Source organism: Zeugodacus cucurbitae, chromosome 2 (assembly GCF_028554725.1).
Source record: "Zeugodacus cucurbitae isolate PBARC_wt_2022May chromosome 2, idZeuCucr1.2, whole genome shotgun sequence".
Taxonomy (NCBI): domain Eukaryota; kingdom Metazoa; phylum Arthropoda; class Insecta; order Diptera; family Tephritidae; genus Zeugodacus; species Zeugodacus cucurbitae.
Genome location: NC_071667.1, coordinates 67741991 through 67763399, shown reverse-complemented (window position 1 = coordinate 67763399; position 21409 = coordinate 67741991). Strand labels below are relative to the sequence as shown.

The 21409-nt window shown below is 34.0% G+C and overlaps 1 protein-coding gene across 7 annotated transcripts in view; it reads right to left on the bottom strand.

Moving 5' to 3' along the window:
• Positions 1–21409, bottom strand: part of LOC105216362 (sodium/potassium-transporting ATPase subunit alpha) — a 69512-nt gene that overhangs the window by 27673 nt on the left and 20430 nt on the right. The window contains exons 1-2 of one of the 7 annotated variants that reach the window (XM_054235650.1): positions 10188–10712; positions 7678–7751 (exon numbers count right to left, since the gene is read on the bottom strand). The exons of 5 other annotated variants lie outside the window; for them this stretch is intronic. In XM_054235650.1, the coding sequence (XP_054091625.1) occupies positions 7678–7692 (15 nt within the window). In that variant the 5' untranslated portion in view covers positions 7693–7751; positions 10188–10712. Of the gene's footprint in view, positions 1–7677; positions 7752–10187; positions 10713–21409 lie in introns of those variants that run through there. One more of the 7 variants, XM_054235659.1, reaches the window with a different exon arrangement.

Genomic DNA, 21409 nt, shown 5'->3' with positions numbered 1-21409 from the left:
GAATTCATTATTTCCGATCGCAGCAATTCTTATAATCACTCCAAATAATACGTATTACACTTGTATTATACATGAAGAGTGACAAATCGAAAAAACAACTGGTCTAAATGAAGTATTTAGACAAATGAAGATACAAAAGCAAGTGCTTATTTTGCTTTTTCTTGGAGTATCCGCCGTTTCTCTAGTATTGATTGCAACTGGGGAAACTTATTTATATTTTCACATGATAATTTATTGACAAAAGAACAGAGCCCAAGCGATGGGATCATAGCAAGGCTTCCTAATTATTCTGCTACATATCGAATTATATATTATACGATAATATGATATATAAATATATTTAAGGATTGATAATAAAAGATATTATAAAATATTAATTTTACTATAATAAATTATTCTATTGTATAACTTATAACTTTATTTTATTTCAATTGTTAACATATCTGTTGGAAACCCTTTATTAAGTATGTAGGATTGAAATTTTACAGCATTTCACTAACTATTGAGTTGAGTTTCGAGTTCAAAAATTATAATTTTTTTTATAAATTGACTATTTTATTAGCATAAATGTACAGGAAAAGATCCTTAAACCTTTAAAAAAAATACCAAAAATATTAGAAAAGCACTGAAATATACCAACAATAATCACTACTGAAGAGACCAGATGCAAATTGAAATCGCGCTGCATCACAAAAATCATTGTTATAGCATAAAAAATCCGCGGGCTAATCAAAATGCCGTCGTTCAATGCCAACGTCGAGCGAATGATTACCTGTGTGCACCTATTAAATTAACTTGTGACCAAACAATAGCGAAAACGCTGCAAACTGTCACTAAATACGCGCTAGTGATAATAAAATGGACAACAACAATAAGGCTAAATAGCTGAGCAGAGGCACTAATAGAGGCAGACCGCACACGCTTATTCGCTGATATGCGTACAAACTCACATATATTTGTGCTTTCATAAAATATTTTTTCCATACAGAATTATGCAGTAAACATTTTATGTATGCATGTATGTATGTACATATATGGCATGCAAATATGCTACTACAAATATAATTTACTGGGAATTGATGAATCAATAAGCACGTTTTTTAGAAAATATTTGCTGGAGAACACGTTCAGCGTGCTGAGTATGCGCTCAACTCCCACTGGTGCTCAATTTTTTATAATAACAATTTTTCACGTTAATATTACATCAGCAAGCCAGTAGCCAACCACGACGCACCCATTATCGCACTAAATACTTTTTTTAGCAAATTATTGGAAATGTGCGACAATAGAAATGGCTAAAGGCTTTAGTATTTGAGAATTGTGTTTATTTTCCGCTATTGACAAAAGAAATTAGCATGAAAGAGCGGTCTTATGTAAATATGTATGCTTGTGTGCATGTGTAGGTGGGAAGCGCAGCTGTAGGGTGTACATAAAAATAATAAACTATGGAAAATATTGAACTTGAGTATCAATTTACGTCAGTAAACACACACACATACACAGCGAAATTATGAGGTTCTCAAACAAATAAACATACGTATTTGATATATTTTCACACCCTGTATGACTTGTTTCCAGTATTTACTTGCAAAATGTAACGCTTCTATTTAACTGCACTTTGCACAGTTAACTGTTTCAAGTCGCAGTAGCAAAAATACAAAAATTTCAAATATTTTCAAATGCCTATAAAATTGAAATATTTCGCTAATTTAACGCTAAAATCACGTTGCTGTAATTGGTTGGCTTTGACAGCTTTTTGGTATTGTGCGACCGCACCCCTTTTCCGTTGTTTTTTTTTCAGTTTTTTTGCATTTTTTGTTCAAATTACAATGAAACTAAAGAACAATAAGTAAGGTTAAAACAACAACAACAACAACAATAAGCAGCTGTATGTTAAGCTTTCCAGCGGCATAGAACCTATTTAGGCAGTCAATCACGTTTTCGGCATGTGCAAAATACACACACACACACACACACACACAAATGTACAAATGAATACCTAAAAGCGGCTATTTACAACTGAGTACATATACACTTACTTTCAACGTGTTTAATTTGTTAATTCAATGGTTTGCGGTAAAGAATAGGGGTTTGAACGCGCTATAGGCAGACCTTGAACGTACTTGTATGCTTCCTCTTACGAGGGTGACCACTAAATAAACGTACTTTAGGGAACTATTTAGTTGTAGTTTACTGAAGCAGTTACGATATAAGGTATTTTTTTTTATACTTTTTAGTGATCTGGCTACTTTTGATCGAACAGCTGAAAAGCCATGCAATTATGCAATTTTAAGAAATATCTACACATTATGAAACCATTTGATTAAATACTATTCTTTTTCATGTTAAAATTATCGAGCAACAAAGTTTAGTTAAATGCAACGAAATTGCGTTACGCAACAAAATTCCGTCACGATCGAGCAACACCATAGTGATTGCTAAAGCACTTATTATACAATATTTGCATAGTTTTGTGTGTAAGTTGTATGGTTTATAACAAAAACCGTTCGAGTGTTGCCATATGTTTTAAAATTTTAAGTAGAAATTATTAAATAATGGTATCAAATTGTAGAGATATAGTAGAAAATATGCTTGAGAAAGATTGTCACGTATTTACAAATCGATAAAATAAAAAAAAATGTTTTTATTATTATTTATTTTATATTATCGATTAAATCGTTTTATATCGATCTTGGATATTTGTGTCAACATTAACCCAACAAAATATTTGTAGAGATCTGTTTGCATGCCAAACTTATTCTCTACGGAAAATGTCACTTTTTGAGCCGAATTCTCGACATTTGCGGGAATGTCTCTAGGGTCAAGCACTGGTCGATTAAATCGTTTTAATATATTAAAAAATTTTGAAAAAAATAGTAAATTTAATATTTTTCTTTTTTTTATATTTCATGTTTTAGTTTCTTCATTAACATATTTCAGTTTCTAGATCTACTGTGCATTTTGTGCCAATTTGTTTTTGATTTGTATTTGCATTTTTATTTATAAATAATTTATATATTCATATTATTTTATTTTATTTTAATTAATTAATTTGCATAACAAATTTCTTTTTAACTTTTTTATTTCCAATTTTTGCCAGCTTCTCATTTCTAGCTTAACACAATATCAAATATATTTTTATAATTTTTATTTATTTATTTATTTTTTTTATTTTTTTTTTTTTTCATTTAATTTTATATTTGCAATTTATCAATGTAAATATGTGCATTCGTTTCGAAACGTCAATGCAAATTTAGTACCTGTCCATTAATTTGTGCATAAATTTGTAATTGCTCAACGCTTTGTACTAATAAAACTGCATGGCTACAGATTGTGAAATGAAATTGAAATAAATTTGCAGCCAACGGATGACGGTGACGCATGCAAACATATATACTAATGTCTGTATATAATATAATGTATATATCGACATACATATGCACAACGAAGCGCGTCGTTTGTGGTGCGAAAACGTTTGTGACTGTGAAGATCAATGGCGACAGACGTAAGAAACAACAAATAGTGACGCCAAAGTCTTCACAAAATCACAAATATAAAAATATAAAAAAAAAAATAAAAATAAAAACAAAAACAAAAATAAAAATATGACGTACATAAATGAATTATTAGAGAACCGAAATTGTGCTAATATATATTTTAAATATATTTTGTAAAAGAAATTGCACTTTATATAACCGAAGAAGTAGAAGGAGTATAGAAAATTATATTAAAATCTCAAAATCAAAACAAACAAGCGTACCAGTTTCCGCTACGTCACAAAACGGAACGTGATTTCGGGTTGTTTTGGTACGACACAACGTCTACTCAAAACCACATACAAAAAAAATCAAAAAAAAAATTGCAAAAAATACAAAAATGCCAAAAATTAGCACAAAAGTTCACTGAAGCAAAGAAAGAAAAAGAAACGATAAAAACCGAAATGTGTACGAAAAAATATGCCAAAGTACTCGTACCATAATCCGTTTTTTTGACCATTGCCCCGACAGCAACGTCATATTCGCCTGCTTTTATACATATGTATTATATAGGCGCACTGCGTCACCTTTGTTGACTAAAATCTAGAGGTTGTTTGTAAACAACAGGCCGAAATGCCGAAATGCCGAAACGGCGAAACGTACCGCTTACAATTGTACTGAAAGGCTGGCATGTGCGATTATAAAAATAGATATTGTACGCAAAGTTTATTAATAAAACCAAAAAAGCGGGACATACTATATACGCGTATGCGTCATCTAAAGCGAGAATACCCCACGACAGACTAAATAAAAAGTGAAATAAAATACAGAACGAAATCAGTAAATAAACTTGTCGTGCCATAACCGATAACAAAGTGAGCTTGATTTTTTTTTTGAACACTGCAACCGGTTCGAACCGGTACGCAACCAACCCAGCTATGCGTGTGCCATCAGACCAAGCAGGCGAACGTGCCTGCGTGTGAAGCGACGCAACAAAAGCTAGCTACGAAAAGCAAAATATATATACAAAATGTGGTGATCAAAACAAAAATGAAAACCAATAACCGGTAATCTGGGCATAGAGCTTTAGGCGTGCGGTAGAAGTACTATCTATGTAAGAAACACACATTCCCCGCTAACTAACTGAATTGCTAAATGAATCGCAGCGTAGTGCAAGTAAGTAAGTAAGTAAATTATCTAAATGTTTGTATGAACCGCCATACAATTGGCTCGTAAATAGTAGTAACCGCTTTGGAAAACCGGATTTTTTCGGTTCACTGTGAGAAAAAGCACGCGCCATCGCCGGCTGTTCCAATGAAACGCCACTGCTGCAATGTTGTTGTTGTGTTGTGCTATAGCTTTAATACAACCGATATAAGTAAGTATGTGTGTGCGACATTTGAAGTTATCTAAATAAATATTATAACTGCAAATATATACTAATTTATTAAAGTTTTTTTTCTATTTTTTTTTTATCTGACAGCGCATTCATTTGCATAGCAATTAATGTTTGCTGTTTTGTTAGTATTCCAGTGATCTTGTGATCTACAGGTGATCGTTTGTGCCTGAAGGGAAGAACCTTAATGAGCAACAACTCAGAAAAAAATAAAGTAAAAATAATTTATTCAGTTATAGACGTTGATAAACAAGTCCTATCAGTAGACTAACTGGTTTGCTAACAGATACGACCTATAAAAAACACGAATGTTTATAAATATATCACAGATATACAAACATACATATGTACGTGATCGCTTATTTAAATGTGTTTGGGAAGTACTAGAATTCAAAGAAATTTCTGCCGAAAAACAAAAATATTATTTTAACATTAGCGAAATTTCGTCACTGATAGGTTTAGTTCTGCAAAAAACACCAAGAGATAGTGACTTCAATGAAATTGATAAAAATCATAAAAGTTAGCTCTGCGACTGAACTAAAAAGTGCTTATACAAGTGAGAAAAAGTTGTTCTAACAACTCAGTTATAGAATGTGGTTCTCCTACTAAAATTATCATACCGATCGTCATACTTAAAGTACGAGTAAACTGATTATTTACGATCCTCTGCCGTACAACAATAGCAACTCTATTCAATTACGAGGGCTGCTATATATATTTCTGGCCTAGGCAACACTAAGTGTTGCCAGGTGCAATCTGACATTTCCATTGGAAAGTTTGACATTTTTTAGCATAACATCACTCAGAACGTTTTGTCATTTAATCGTGAATTGTTTTATTTACAGGGAATTAAAAAATTCATCTCGGCCAAAAAATGGAATTAACTCGTGAACATTTTCGTGCGATCATTTTTCACAACTTTCGACGTGGATTATCGCGACAAAAGTGCATCGATGAACTAAAATCTTTGTATGGCTATGAAGCACCATTCTATAGCACTGTGAAAAACTGGTACAGCGAATTCAATCGTGGCCGACGCTCGCTCAAAGACGAATTCCGCGAAGGTCGTCCAAAAACAGCCGTTGTGCCAGAAAACATCGATGCTGTACGTGAACTGATAATGCAAGACCGTCATGTAACATACCTTCAGATAGAGGCATGCCTATGCATTTCTCTCACCAGCATACATTCGATATTGCATGAACACCAGGCCGTAAAGAAGGCTTGTTCTCGTTGGATCCCGCACAATTTGACAATCGCTCAAAAAAAGGCTCAAAAAAAGTGCTTCGAAAATTGGTTTGAGCGCATGCAAAAGTGTATAAATCTTGATGGAGAATATTTTGGAAAACAATAAAAGCAAATATGTATAGCAGCCCTCGTACAAACATATTTTTATATTTTTATGATATTTACTTGACGATTAAACCGATTAGCAACAAATACAGAGAATTACGGTAAAGTTTTAAACCACAAAAATGTCGAGATTGAATTTCACAGAAAGTGTAATATATGGCTGAGTAAAGCTAAAAATCGTTAGAGAAGTTTGAGGTTTTAAAGATCACACTCTTATTTGACAATAGAACTTGCAGAAATTTGACAAAAAAAATATCGAGAAAATACCGTAAGCAGATATGCCAGCTTTATATAGAATTTACCTTTTCTCTCTTGTTCTTAGACGCTTAAGCATTTTTATACGAGTATGACTAGCTATAAAGTAATAATTGACTTGTATATACACAAGACATAATAAAGATATTAAAAGTGATAACAAGCACTAAGTATATCTGACTGTTGTTTTATTAGTACTTTATAGTTAAATGCGAAATAATAAAACAGTCTAGTCAAATGAGAAATTGAAAATGTCATGAAAAATATTTCAAGAAAAAAATTGTATAATATCAGAGCGATTTTTAATTTATTTAATTTATTTTCTTCCAGTAAAATTTATGAAACTTTATTTCTTACGAGCTTTAGAATACTCCAGCAGTTACGTATTTTAAGAATTTGTTCAATGTTACTTATTTCATGCTTGTAAACATGTGATCTCATGAAGAAACACTATGAACAGATCATTGCAGAATTTATAAATCTCCGAAGCTTTAAACCTTAGTAATTTCCTGAAGTTTATTTTAATCTAAGCATATTATACACAGTTCTAAGAATGCTACAAGTATGACACATCGCTTGGAGTTTAACATATATATATATATGTATGACTTGAACATTATTCCAGTAGTAAGCGAACTTTGTAGATTAGAGCATTTACAAGTCTTATATTCCGCAATATTATTTGTTTCACGAGAAATTTAAATGACATAATCTCTTAATAAAACCAATTATTAACTATAATTTCATGAATTCATACCCCTAAAGTGTACTGCAGCAATACACTATCACTCCGTCAACATTCCATTTCATTCGGCCTTTGCTAACGCGAACCTGTCATCGTCGGCTCTAATTTCATTTTCAAACTTTCATTTCATTTCGGTTTTATTGTTTTTGCGCGCTTAACAACACGCCGTTAGAGGCTACTTCTATAAACAGTTGGCTATTTCATAAGCGTAAATATTTACATGACGAACTGATAATAAATAATGAAAATATTATACTTTTGCTGTATTGTGTTACAGCGGATGGCGAATATTATAAAAAACAACAAAAATGTGTGCTATATTTATATGAAAATAGGTAGATATACATATACATATGTAGGTATGAATAAAATAAAGGGGAATAATGCTTATACAGTTGTAAATGTTGAAATAAAATAATTAAAAGCAGAAGCTGCTTTTCACGTTTACCCACCTGATCGTCACTCATGTTGCGGTTTGTCGTTTAGTGATAAAAAATTATATTTTTTAAGGCGTAAAATGTCAAAACTGGTGAAGTTGAAAAAAAGTTAAAAAAAATTAAAAAAAAATATAATGAATGATTATAATTTATTAATCCTTAAACACCGTTAATTTTTTCTTTGCGAGCTGTTAGGCGCAAGTAGAACGTCTTTTACATACATACATATATAAATTTGTGTGTGCTGCGATGAAAAGCGGGTCATGCGGATTATGCAATCGCAGTCATGCAAAATTTCCACAAACACATATGTAAATGTGTATGTGTGTTTGCAAAATGAAGCGAATGAAGCGTGTAACGTGTTAAACAAGCTTCGCTTAACACATTTTTCAAGTTTCGCAAGGACTCGTCGGTTCAAAATTGAAATTTCACTCGTTTCGTTTGCGTAAGTCAGGCGAAATCATTCCATTTATACATACTTATGTGCCTGGAAGCGAGTAGTAGTTGGTTTTCCAAAACTGGAACTGGAAAACTAGAAGTCAAAAACGGTTATTGGAACTTGGAAAGTGCCAGCTTTCTACGAGAGAGTGCACACTGTATCGGAATTCGCGCTCCGCTGTGAGTTGACTTTCGTGCAAAGTGTCGTTTAAAAAGCACGCTCTGCTGCAGAAAAGCGGGTGAAAGCTTTTGAAGCCAATAAAAGCGGAGGAAATTTAACTCAAATAGTTAGGTTTATCGATAATGATACAATTTATTTAATGAAAAAATTATATTTTTAATTCAATAAAATTTATTGTGAAATTTTATACAGTGAAAGCTTATTTAGTGAAAGCTTTCAAAAGTAATGAAGAAATTAGTGTTCTATATACTAAAGCGATGAAATTACTTAATAAAGGAGAAAATGTGCATGTCCTTTGCACTCAGCAACTGTATGGAAGGACTTTTTTGCTGCCAGAAGATACAGCTGGAAGATTTGATTCATAAAAATTGAGAGATATTTGTAGAAAAAAGTAATTTACTAAAAATATTATAAAATTATCTTATATTTCTTATTTTTTTATTAATTATGCCGTCTTAAAAATATCTTTAGATATGAAAGCTACTATTTCAAGCCACAAGCCATGAGTTATCCAAGTAGATAATTTTACTGCTATTACATAAACTCTAACTGACCTCCATTGATATCGAAAATCTAACGATAAACCGCTACTATTGCAGAGCTATTTTTGGCGTTTTCGGCGAGTACTTTATGAATCAGAATTTCGCCTCAAGATAAGCGCCTGTAATGATTGATTATATTGCCGACAATGATAAGCGCAGCACAAGTGCGGAAGTGAATGCAGCAATATAATTTATTATTTATGCAATATGAAAACTTATTATTAAAACAAATAATTTTCATTGAGTAAAAATTTTCATTTTTTTTTTTTTTCAAATAATATGAAAAATTCTCCGCCTGCCGCTTATTAGTATAGCGCAGTTTTTGGCTGGCTGTGAAAAATCGAAACTGTTGTGCAACTCATGACATGACATGAGCGGTGAGCGCGCGCCCTCTTGTACGCCCCACCAATACGGTGCAAGGCGGCCCACACGACGTATGAGTAACATCATAATCGGTATGGCCGTCGTCGTCGTTGTCGTTTCCTTTGGCAGTGGCGGCGCTTTGGAGTGTGCTGCTGAAGCTTATACCCTCCTTCGTATACACATAAATGGTACCAATTGCTTTGCCCTTCTTTCGCAAGTTTTCCACGATACCTACTACAACAAAAACAACAAATACACTAGAAACATGTGTATAAGGCATGGAATAATATGCGCTAAGAATGCGCCAGCGCCACGACACTTCAAATTTTGTACAAATGTCTGTCTGTATGTATGGTGCCTAGCACGCTTTTCTTACACTAGCATATATATGTATATATTTCGTGTAGTTACGTTCTACTTGCGCACTTTTTCGATCGATTGAATTTTTCTTAAACCGTTAACTGCACACTTTTTCGCTCAATCAATACTTTTTTTTGGCTGCTTTTTGTCATTACAGTTTTTAACACGACAGCAGTTTTTGTAGCAAAAAATATAATTATTTTTTTTTAAAGAAATTTTTTTCACTTTTCGTTAAGTTCTTAAGCACAAAAATACACACACACAGATTTTATGTCGCACTCACACACGCACGCTAACGAGTTTTCATGCGTGATGTGTGTCGAGTTTATGGGCAAGTTGAGTTGAGAAAAATCGATTTCGAACAAGGACATTTTCTACAGCACTTCGGCGCCTTTGCCTTCTACGCCCGCTGTGTCTTTGCCAACGCCTGTGCGTCACACACCACAAACCCCCAAGTCTTGCGTTGAGCCCCCAAATGCTGTTCTGTTACACTGAATATTTCACTTAGTGAAAACTAAATGCAGAACCTTTGGGACCCCAACGGTATGGTTGCTTTGTGGGCGCATACGCAGAGGCACGGTGTGGCACAATTATTTGAAATATATGTATATTCTATATATGATGACTCTATGATTGGGTACCTTACTGCTGTGGCAGCTACTCGGGGTGGTATTACACAATAATTTTTCCTGTTTCTATTCGATGTTATAGTTGTTGGGTTTTTTGCTTTTTCAGGGGTTACAGTGTACCCCCTAGCGCGTTTCGAAATTCTCCCTTTCGCTGGACGTATATGTAATTAAAACGTTTAATTTGCACTTTATACTCTTTGTTAAATTAAATTGATTTATTTTTCTTCAAAATACTGTCGTTGAAACTGTTTCCGCTTAAGCGTAGCGGTTTTGTACTTGATTTTTACTTTTTTACTTCGAAAACTTTTCAATATCCTTATTATATGTATATATACAGATTCAGATATATATACTTTTTCCAACTATTTTCCACCACCACACAGTATATATATAATATTTCTATTCTCAATTATTTTTTCTATTCTTTTGCTCAGCGCTTAAGTGTTGTGTAAGAAGCCCGCGAGACGAGTAGAGAATCTCTGCCTAGACCGACCTTCCTAGTTCGGTATCAGCGCTCGACTGAAAATTTTCAACGCGTACAGAGCGATTAAGCTTTCACTGCCAGCCACAACGAGCCAAGCAAACACATACAATTCACCGCCGAACACCGAGCGGCGCTCGCACCGCACTCGGCTGACGTGCGGCCCTCTATTCGAGCACATTCCAACACACTCAACGCATGTTGTTGTTGCCGTGTCGTTGCCGAAAGCTGATCGACCGCCTTGTTGTTGTTGAGTTCCGGCAGTGACAGCCGCCGCCACAGCCACAGCCGTGTAGCAAGAGAGTCCGCGCGGTCGCGCGCTCACTCGACTAATTCGAGTGTACAATAAGAACAATTATGTGCCGTAATAAAAGCGAGCAAATGTATTAAAATGTCAGGAATAGCGGGTGGACGGACGGGCGGAAATCAATGAGATACTATAGAACGGTATTGTATGGGACGAGCGCACAATGCACGGAAAGTTTTCGATAATTTTGTTTCTGCTGTTTTCGGCCCGAAACCCTCAGTTCTTTCTTTCTCTTCGCTTTAAGCAACTCAGAGCATGTACTCGTTGTAACAGGGTGGAAAATGGCGAGTAACGAGAATCGTACGCTGATATGCGTTCCTCCCTTGGAGCGGAACGTTGTAAATGCACTGTGGGGTATTTTAGATCCGTCGATGGGATCTTCAAAAAGATAACGGAAATTTAAAATTTTTCAAAAATTTTCAAAACTTTTTTATCGAGTATTTCTGTAGTGTACAGGCATTTTTCACGAATCATCCACGAATTTAGAATCGAAATATCTGGAAATATTAATAATCCCAGCTGATCGTATTATGGATGCGTGGACGCCCTTGCTTCCATTGTCCACCCATGAGTACCGAATCGAAGGATCATTTCTCTGGAGCATCGTCTTCCATACCTACGACATGGCCTAACCAGCGACTTCATTGAATTTATATGCGTTCTTGGTTCCATTTTCATCGGACGGACGGCTACAATCTCTTTAGAATAACGGTAAATAAAATATCTGGGAAACTTTTGACTGACTGTAAAATACACTTTGGTAAACCCACAGCCATTCTGGGCCATTTCTAACAAATTTGATTGAATCCAATGCGCTTAAGGATTCACATAAGTTTCCTACGAAGCTATTACGAGCTAAAGATTCATCAACATCAGACCCCATCAATCAAATTTCCAACCCACTGTAACCAGTACATTTTTCGTGCTCATACAAATAATTAAGCATATTTCATATGGCCACACGCCGAATGCGCGCTCTCTCTTCGCCTCTATCGCTCTCCGCATTTTGTTTGTTGTTGGCCACAAAATATCTCATTTGTGCGCTGTCGTCATCAGCCGGAATTGCCGATGTGCGAGATTTTGCCGCGATTTGTTAGTTTAATCGCTTTGTTGACGATACAAACCACACACCGCACATCGCACATCGCACACCAACAACACTCACCGAAGCAACTCTGATAAAACCAATTTCCAGCGCCAACAAATAATAATCAACACAAATGAAGTGACATTGTTACTGTTGTTGTTGTTGTTGCTATTATTGCAGGCTTGTGTGCAAAGGGGTGGCCAAACGAGAGCGGCCGACATAGCGACAGTGCGACCGACCAGCCGAACGTATGTGCATAAAGTAGAGCAAAGCAAGAAGTCACGATTCGAGAAATTGCACAAATTGCTTTGCAAGAAACGAAGCGCAGGGCAGCGCAGCAGCGCGGCAAAAACGCAAAAATCTCACACATTTCATACAGAAATTGATTGTGGGCACACACACAGACACAGAGCTAACAAAAGCTTGTCGAGCTAAAATGTGTGGCACTGTGGCAAGTTGTACAAGCACCTGCCACTTCTTCCTGCAGTGGGGCAGGCAAGCTATAACAACTGATGGGGCGGCGCACATGTATGGCTCTGGTTATGCTGTGATATATATGTGAGGTTCGCTGTGGTACGGTACTTGCTGGTGCTGGAGGCGATGACGTGTTCCACTGGCAAGGACTGCAAAATGCAATTATAAGCATGTTATGTGTTTAATAACGTTATTTTCATGCAGTGCATATCTCTAGACCAGTTTGAAAATTTTTTTTGAGAAGTATGATTTAAGGATTTCGAGGTTGGAGTAAATATTTTGAAGAAAAACTTCGAGTGAGTACATTACAAAATATCTATTTCAAATAAATATGTTGTATAATTTGATAAAATGCATGCATAATCGTTGTACAACGGAATGCAGCCACCACCATTTATACGGTGTGTGTGTGTTTGTGTGAACACTGCGCAGGCGCCTAAAAGACCTCAGCAAAACCAGTTTTGAACACAGCGGCAAAGCTATATAACACAGCTGTGTCTGTGTCTGTGTGGCGTACCAGCTCAGCTAGTTAGATTAAGGGATGAAAGCGCTTAGCAAATGTAGCACACGAAAAACAGCAACAACAACAGCAATGGAAAAAAATGTTAAGCACTAATAAGAAATAAAAAACAATCTGGCAGCACTAAAATTGTATGCTTATGCCGATTTGTATGCCAGCATTTGAGCTGTAATAACAATATTCTACAATAAAGTCAGATTAAGTAAAGGAATTTGCAGAGCGAGAGCAAAAGCAACCCTTAGTTGCGACGCGAGGAATAAAGATGTCAAGCGACTTTATTACTGAAGTGCGAATAACTTTAGATTATGCAACCAAAGAGTGATACATACATACATACATATATATATATATATATATATATATATATATATATATATATATAAAATAAGAAAGTATGCGGTAACTTAAGTCAAAAGCAGCGAGTAATTTATGAAAAAAGAAGACCACAAATAAAAGAATTTCAAGAAAAGTAAGCTGGAATATATATAAAAACTGCTGTGACGTCAAATATCACTTGCCAGACGCCATACAATCAATCAAATGCAAAAGGTTATAGATACCACCAAGCGTGATATATGTAGATATATAAAAGCTTATGTTCAAAGTTCACCGTTATAGACGATTGTTAAAAGCTAAATTTAACATTTGGAAACAGAAAATTTAACCAATAAACTTGGAGATATGTATATGTATGTATGTACATCTAATTTATGTATTTGTTTGCTTACCCTGCAAGAAGCAGCAACAGCAACGTCAAAGTGGGGCATGACTGTGTATGACGCATACCTAACATGGGACAACATGTGGTATGCGGGACATGCGACCGGAGGCACGGCATATATGCGTGCATTCGACGTGAGCGCATTATTCCAATTGCTACAATATGCTTATGCACACAGTATTCAATATAAGTGGGAGTTATAAGAAAGGCAAATATTTATGGAATTAATGTGGGAGTTGTTGTTTGGGAGTTACTTCACTTGAAATTCTCTACTTTTAGGGCACAACAAAAAGAAATAAATAAATAATCTGCTTTTACCAACAAAAATAATATGAAAAAAGAGTAGCAAGAGGAGAGGGCTGACACAAGCAGAGGGATTATATTCATTGAGTAGTTCGATCCAGCGCACAATTTTGATAGTTTTGAAAAATTTTAGATAAACATCTTTTCTGGCTTACTTAGAATTATGCATAAGATGTGCTACTTGAGTATATTATTGAAATTTTTACTTTAATAAAGTGATACACATATATACACAAAATTTCATTACTCAGTTGAGAAATGTTATTATGTGGAAAACATGTGTATGCGCCTGAAAGTATGCATGTAAAAATTGTATTTTAAAAACAATTTCATTTTAAGCATATAAAGCTATTCTCTTATATTTACTGCTCTGGATATTAGATATGATACAAAGATATTAAGCCTTTTTCGACGTATACATATTTTGCACTACTCTTTTCAAATATTGTTTTTAAGGGGTTAGGGGTAGTCACGATTTTCAAAAAATCAATTTTTTTTTTTTGCATTTTCGTTAAGTATTCTCTGATAATATGAAGATGGTCCGATAAATACTTTTCGAGTGATTCGATTGTTTCTCATTTTTCATTTCATTTTTCTCAAAACTATGTTTTTTGAATTGGTGACTACTGTAACTCGATAACCGCCCATTAGGTGAATGTTAATGAAATTCATACAGATTTTAGAATACATAATAAACTCAGGCCTGATCGAAGGATTTTTTTTTCAAAAATTTCGATTATTTAAGACCTGTTGATTTTTTCCCGTTCTAGAAAAAAATTTACTGAGCCCGCCATTTTGTTAATTTTTGAAAAAAAAGCTTCAATCAGGCCCAGGATTATCTACTTATAAAATTTTTTCAAATTTTCGTGACTTTTAACTTAAAGAAGTTGAATAAGAATGCCATATTATACTATTTTTTTACTACTTTTGTAAAATAACATGATTTAATACCAAAAAAAAAATACTGAAAATTCTAATTTTTTCGTGTCTCTGACTACCCCTTACCCGTTAATAAATTATCGATTTTTGTATAAACATATACCCGCCACTTTTCCATATATCTTCAAGGATTAGGGTAAAAATAATAGAAAAACCTATTTTCCCCACGATTCAGAAACCTAGAATGACAGCTGTAACCCTGTCCATGGTTATGAGTTTCTTTAAAATTTACTACTCTTTAATGCTTTTTACATACACTAAGCCACTGTATTAGTTTACTTATAGTTACATCAGCAAGTCATGCGGGGTATCTTCGAAATCTGCCGCTTCATTCTGCATAACTGCATATACATTCAAGGGTAAAGAACCCATCAACATTTACAGCTAGACATGACTTCAATATGATTGCTTTGACAGTCCAATTATACGATTGATATCTCAATATATATCAATATTGTAGCCAACACATGTATTAGATATATGGGTTTTTCTCTTTTTGGAAAGAAATTATCAACGGAGAACATTTTCTCGAAACATTGGTTTCCAAAGCACAGTAGTGTCACTTGTGGATGGTTTCAAAGCGACTATAACTATTTTAGCGGTCTATAAAGAGGAAACAGAGTTTTAAAAACAAAGTGAGGTTAGTTTTTGAAAAGCAAAAATTAAATTATTTGAGCTCAATTGGTGTCCCGTGACTGTATTTTGTTGAAGCACTTCATATAACATGCAGGATTCATGTTTTTCATTTCAAAATTACCACGGGTTTCGAACACTGGTCGATTCAAGCAATAACATATATACATGTGAACATACAGTGACCATAAATTCATCATTTAACGCCAAACACAAAAAATGCTGATCGATTAATTGACATTTAAATACAAATTGTCACAATTTTCTATATCTATATCATATACAATAATATACAACATGTTCACAAACAACAACAACAACAACAACAGTAGCGCCGTGATATTGTGTCACAGTAGAAAATGAAAAGCGATGCAACGAATTGATCAATCAGTAACGAAATCGAAGTGAGTGAGGCCAAAAGAATAAAAATCATCAAAACGATAACAAACTAATATACACTTTATAGATATGCGGAGACATACATACTGATATATATAAATATACATACATAAATACATATATGTGAACCAACAGTGATTTGACAGGCGCTAATGGCGCTTTGATTGTATGTATGCAACTGTATGTTTGTGTATGTTAAAAATAAAAGACAATGACGTACAAGGGAAATGGGCTATTGGCGATACCGTTGACGCGGCGCAGCGATAATTACGAAAGAGTAGCGCTTAAAATCAATAAACAATATACAAGTGTAACTACACAGCGCCGCCTTTAGATATGACATACAGATACAACAGTGTGTACATATGTACGACTAGCAATGGCACAAGCAATCAAAAAGTAAGAAAAAAACAAAAATATAGCCAAAAAGCCATCAAGTGTATCAACAGCAACAAAAAATGTGACCAAAAATTATAAAAACAACAAAAATTAAGCTGAAATGCTAATACACAGCCATAAAAAAAGTTCTACCAACTATTTTCCATGCCAAGCGCTGCGCTGCAGTATGTGGGTGGGGGGTTAAACAACTATAGCAACAATAGCACCATTTGTGGGTTAATGCGCAAAGCACACAGTCGCCAACGAACATGCATAGCTGAATGTGTATTATATGGATTATGTAATTGTACAAAATCGAAGCTTGGCATGGAAAGGACATTGAAATAGGATACCACTGCACTTCCTTTCGACTTGACATGTTTGGCACATGACATCGTAATGCCCTTTATTATGTAATGTTAACAATAAAGCGGGTGGCGGTAAGTCAGGGGTGAGGGGTGGGTAGTTATAAAATGGAGTAAAAGATATTTGTATGTTTATATTTAGATTTGTTACTTAGTAGAAAAGCGTGTTGTGGTTAAATGTCAAACTTCTGGGTCTCCCACTAAATGTGGGTCTAATGAGTAGGGTAAAAAAAAATATAAAAATTTAATTAAAAATGTAGAGAAGTTAAAAATATTAATTGAAAAGTAATTGAAGCCTATTAAATAGTTTGAATCATAAGAGTGTAAATATACTCAATTTTATTATTTAACAAGTAAGGAAGGGCTAAGTTCGGGTGTAACCGAACATTTTATACTCTCGCAATTTATTTATTTAACTTTATTTATATTATGTAATACACAATTTGACCCACATATTCGTCATATATATTGTATAAAGTCCATTGAAAGTTGGAAACCATAATATTAGGTTAGAAGCACCGAGGTCCTCGAGTTCGATATACGGGGCCTTAAAAACCTATGGTTCGATTTCGGCGATTTTTAGAATGGGGCTGCCACACTATTAACATAATATTTGTGCAAAGTTCTGCATCGATATCTTCACTAGTACTTACTTTATATATTGTAAAGTAAACGATACAGATCGTCTTCAAAGTTCTGGTATATATGAAGTAGGCGTGGTTGTAAAGCGATTTGGCCTATTTTCACAACATATCATTGGGATGTAAGGAAACTATTACAAACCAAGTTTCATTGAAATCGGTCGAGTAGTTCCTGAGATATGGTTTTTGACCCGTAAGTGGGCGACACCACGCCCATTTTCCATTTTGTAAAAAAATCTGAGTGCAGCTTCCATCTGCCATTTCTTATATGAAATTTAGTGTTTCTGATGTTTTTCGTTAGTGAGTTAACCCACTTTTAGTAATTTTCAACCTAACTTTTTTATGGGAGGTGGGCGTGGTTATGATCTGATTTCTGTCATTTTTGGACTGTATTAGGAAGTTGCTAAAAAAAACGACTACAGAAAGTTTGGTTTATATAGCTCTATTGGTTTGCGAGATATGTACAAAAAACTTAGTAGGCGTTGCCCCGCCGCCCACTTCCCCAAAAAAATTATATCCAAATATGCCCTTTCATAGTGCGATCCTTCATAGCTTAATTTATGGCACTTTATGTGTTTTCGGTTTTCGCCATTTTGTGGGCGTGGCAGTGGTCCGATTTTGCTCATTTTCGAAAACAACCTTCCTATGGTGGCAAGAAATAAGTGTGCCAAGTTTAATCAAGATATCTTAATTTTTACTCAAGTTACAGCTTGCACAGACGAACGGACGGTCGGACGGACAGACAGACATTCGGATCTGAACTCCACTCTTCACCCTGATCACTTTGGTATATATAACCCTATATCTAACTCGTTTAGTTTTGGGTGTTACAAACAAACGTTATGTGAACAAAACTATAATACTCTCTTTAGCAACATTTGTTGCGAGAGTATTAAAAACATGGCAACTCTGTTACAAATTTACAATTTTTTTTTCAGCATACAAATTTTTCACATAGCTTCAGTTTGGTACCCATATTTATAGTACATATTTGATATGACATATTTTAAGGCTAATTTTTATCAAAAGGTGTCAACTCTGCTTGAAATATTTTTGTATATTTTTATTATATATTAGCAGTAAATATATTGATGTCTTAGATGATGCTTAATTGACACCTATTATTTTTTAAGTATTTAAATAAGTTTTATTTTTAGACAGGTGGCAACTATTTAAAAATTCATTTATACTTCAAAGAAATGTACTTTCGTTTTGACTAAGATACACTGAAGATAACAGTGAAAGAAATAACAATATTTACCACATCACTGTTACATAACAACTACTCATAGAAACTATCAGACCATCGTTCGTACCTCAGACAAATATCATGATCATGACAACACTATTCTATGGCGAAAACCGAGCACACTTATCAAAACATATTGTTTATATGAGATAAAAAAAATCAAATTAAATAAAAGCAACAACAACTAATCTTTGCTCTATTATATATTCGTCACATAAATTCCAAAACAATATTCAAAATTGGTTTACAACTTATCTTCAAGTAATAAACTGGTTATAAAACTCATAAAAGGAAGACTGAAAAAAAGATAAGACACATAATATATGATAGACAAGCCGAACATTGAAGTCAACCAATGCACTTATTATAGCCGAACTTTCAAGGTCGATAAAGAAGTAGCAAAAATTTAATACAGTTACAGACACTAGCGTCAAAGTATATTAATGTTGAAATGTCAAAATAAAAAAGTTTTAGTTTCACTGATTTCTACATACGTGTATATTTCGCATGTGTGTATGCTGTATTTGGGTCATTAATCAAATTGATATACGTATAAAAGTGGCCCTTCAAGTGAATACACATACACTTATCCATACGTAAAGGCGGCAAGTAATCAATATGCGACCATTAAACGCCCTTAAAATATGACTAAGTAGAATTAACAAAAGCCTAAAATAAATAAATTAAATAGTTTGGGAACACACATACATACATTTGGACATTAACAAGCCCTTGCATATTAATAAGCGTAATGTTATCGATTTTTCATTTCTTTGTAGTAGACGTTACATTGCTTCTAATTAAAAATTAATTTCAGCATCATTCCGGCAACTAATTACTTACACGTGGATAATTCAATACTTAAGAAATACATGCGTGTCTCTTTCAAGGGCAAAAAGCGCGCAAAGTAATTATTTGTAGGAAGAGAGCAAGCAGAATGAAGGATTAAATATTACACTGCATGGAATTATGAAAGGTACTGTCATTTCAGATTATTTTAACGAATGTCTTGGTATGTTTATCCATAATTTAGAATATTAGAAAGTCTAAAAAATAAGTTTTGTAACTGAAAAAAAACAGTATTACTACATTAAAGTTGGATTTTTCAAACAACCGCAGCCAACTTCACTCAAATCACTAATAGTAAATGTGAAAATGGATTCTGTTTTTGGCAGCGGAGATTTTACTTTTGCTTTTAAATAGTTTCCGGGACATTTTTTCTGGGAAAATCATTCCTATCTACAATTTTTCGGTCACTAGTCCATCTTTTGAAGTATACAATTAGGAGCAATTACTAGTCACTAGTCCATCTTTTGAAGTATGCAATTAGGGGCAATTCATTTTTAAGGAAATTTAATAATTATTTGCAAAATCGAGACGATGTACATATACATAAGATGGTTAATTTCATTATCAAAAATGTTTTTTTTACGGTTTTTACGGCGATATCTGAAAATATTTGTCAGAAATTGTAGATTTTATGATTTTTCGTTGTCTTAATCTCATATGTAACAAAAAAGCTCGATCCTGAAGGTCAATCGTGGAATTCCAGATAAACGAGAAATAAAATAAAACCTTTAATAACCTTAAAATCTCTATCTCAATTATCTCAAGATAGATAAAAAAGTATCTTGTATTCGACAAGCCACTGGCCTTAACCCATCAAAAAAGTAAAAACTAACTCTAAAATGCTTGCTAAAACTATTGAATTGAATTTTTCGATAAACTATTGGGCTTTCCAACTCAAACGACATGTGGGGGCAGATGTTCACAAATCCACCAACAAATAGACAGCACTTTCATACATTCCGTTGAATGTGCAAATATTTACGCGCCTTCATTATCGCTCAGCAATTTCTAATCTCAAATAGATTCTAAAACAGTGTTGTTTATCGAAATATTGTGTACAAAATAGAAATTTGTTTCTTTGCTGGCATAAAATTTATAATCTTATAGTTAGAACTCTTAGTTACTAGAGCATTTTGCAGTTATGTGAAAATTCACATTTGTTTGTACTGTTTTTGCGACTACTTATCTCTTCGTAACTAGATGCAAATTACTTTTAACACACACAAACACACAGACATACTGCAGAATTTGTTTGTAGATTTGTATGCGTGCATTTAGCAATTTGCGTCTGTGTGAAATTTAGCAATTCTCCGCTTGACTGAGCGCAACCTGCTGCTTGATGTCTGGCAGCGATGTTTAGCAGAAATGTGTAGTTTTTATGCTTGAAAACAATCATTTCATTTATAAATAGCATATTCAAGTGCACGTGTACCGTGTAATTCGCAACCTCATATTACCCAATCAATCATAATAAAGAAATGCCATCTATGTCTCGAAGATAAGTGATGGGTGAAGACAGGGTTAAACTAGTGTGACTTTTTTTTGGTGGACTGCGAAAGGAGAAGAGATGTATATTAGAAGATATTTGTAAAGATAAATAAAGCTTTTTGGCAACTCTTCAGAAAGTTCCGAAAATATATGGAGCAACAAAACTGAAAAATTTCAAGCTGACAAACGCTGAATGTCTGCCGAGAATAGATATGCGAAATTAAATTTTTTTTAGTCGAATTTATATTGCAGAATGTTTCGGAGTATTTTTGAAAACTCAACTTTCTCTAAATAACTTATATTTTAATATCGATTTCCAAAAATGAAGTATAGAAACTTCTTCCTACCCCCGCTTTACTGTGCTGATGGCTCGAATAAAATTATGTACGATTTTCAGAAA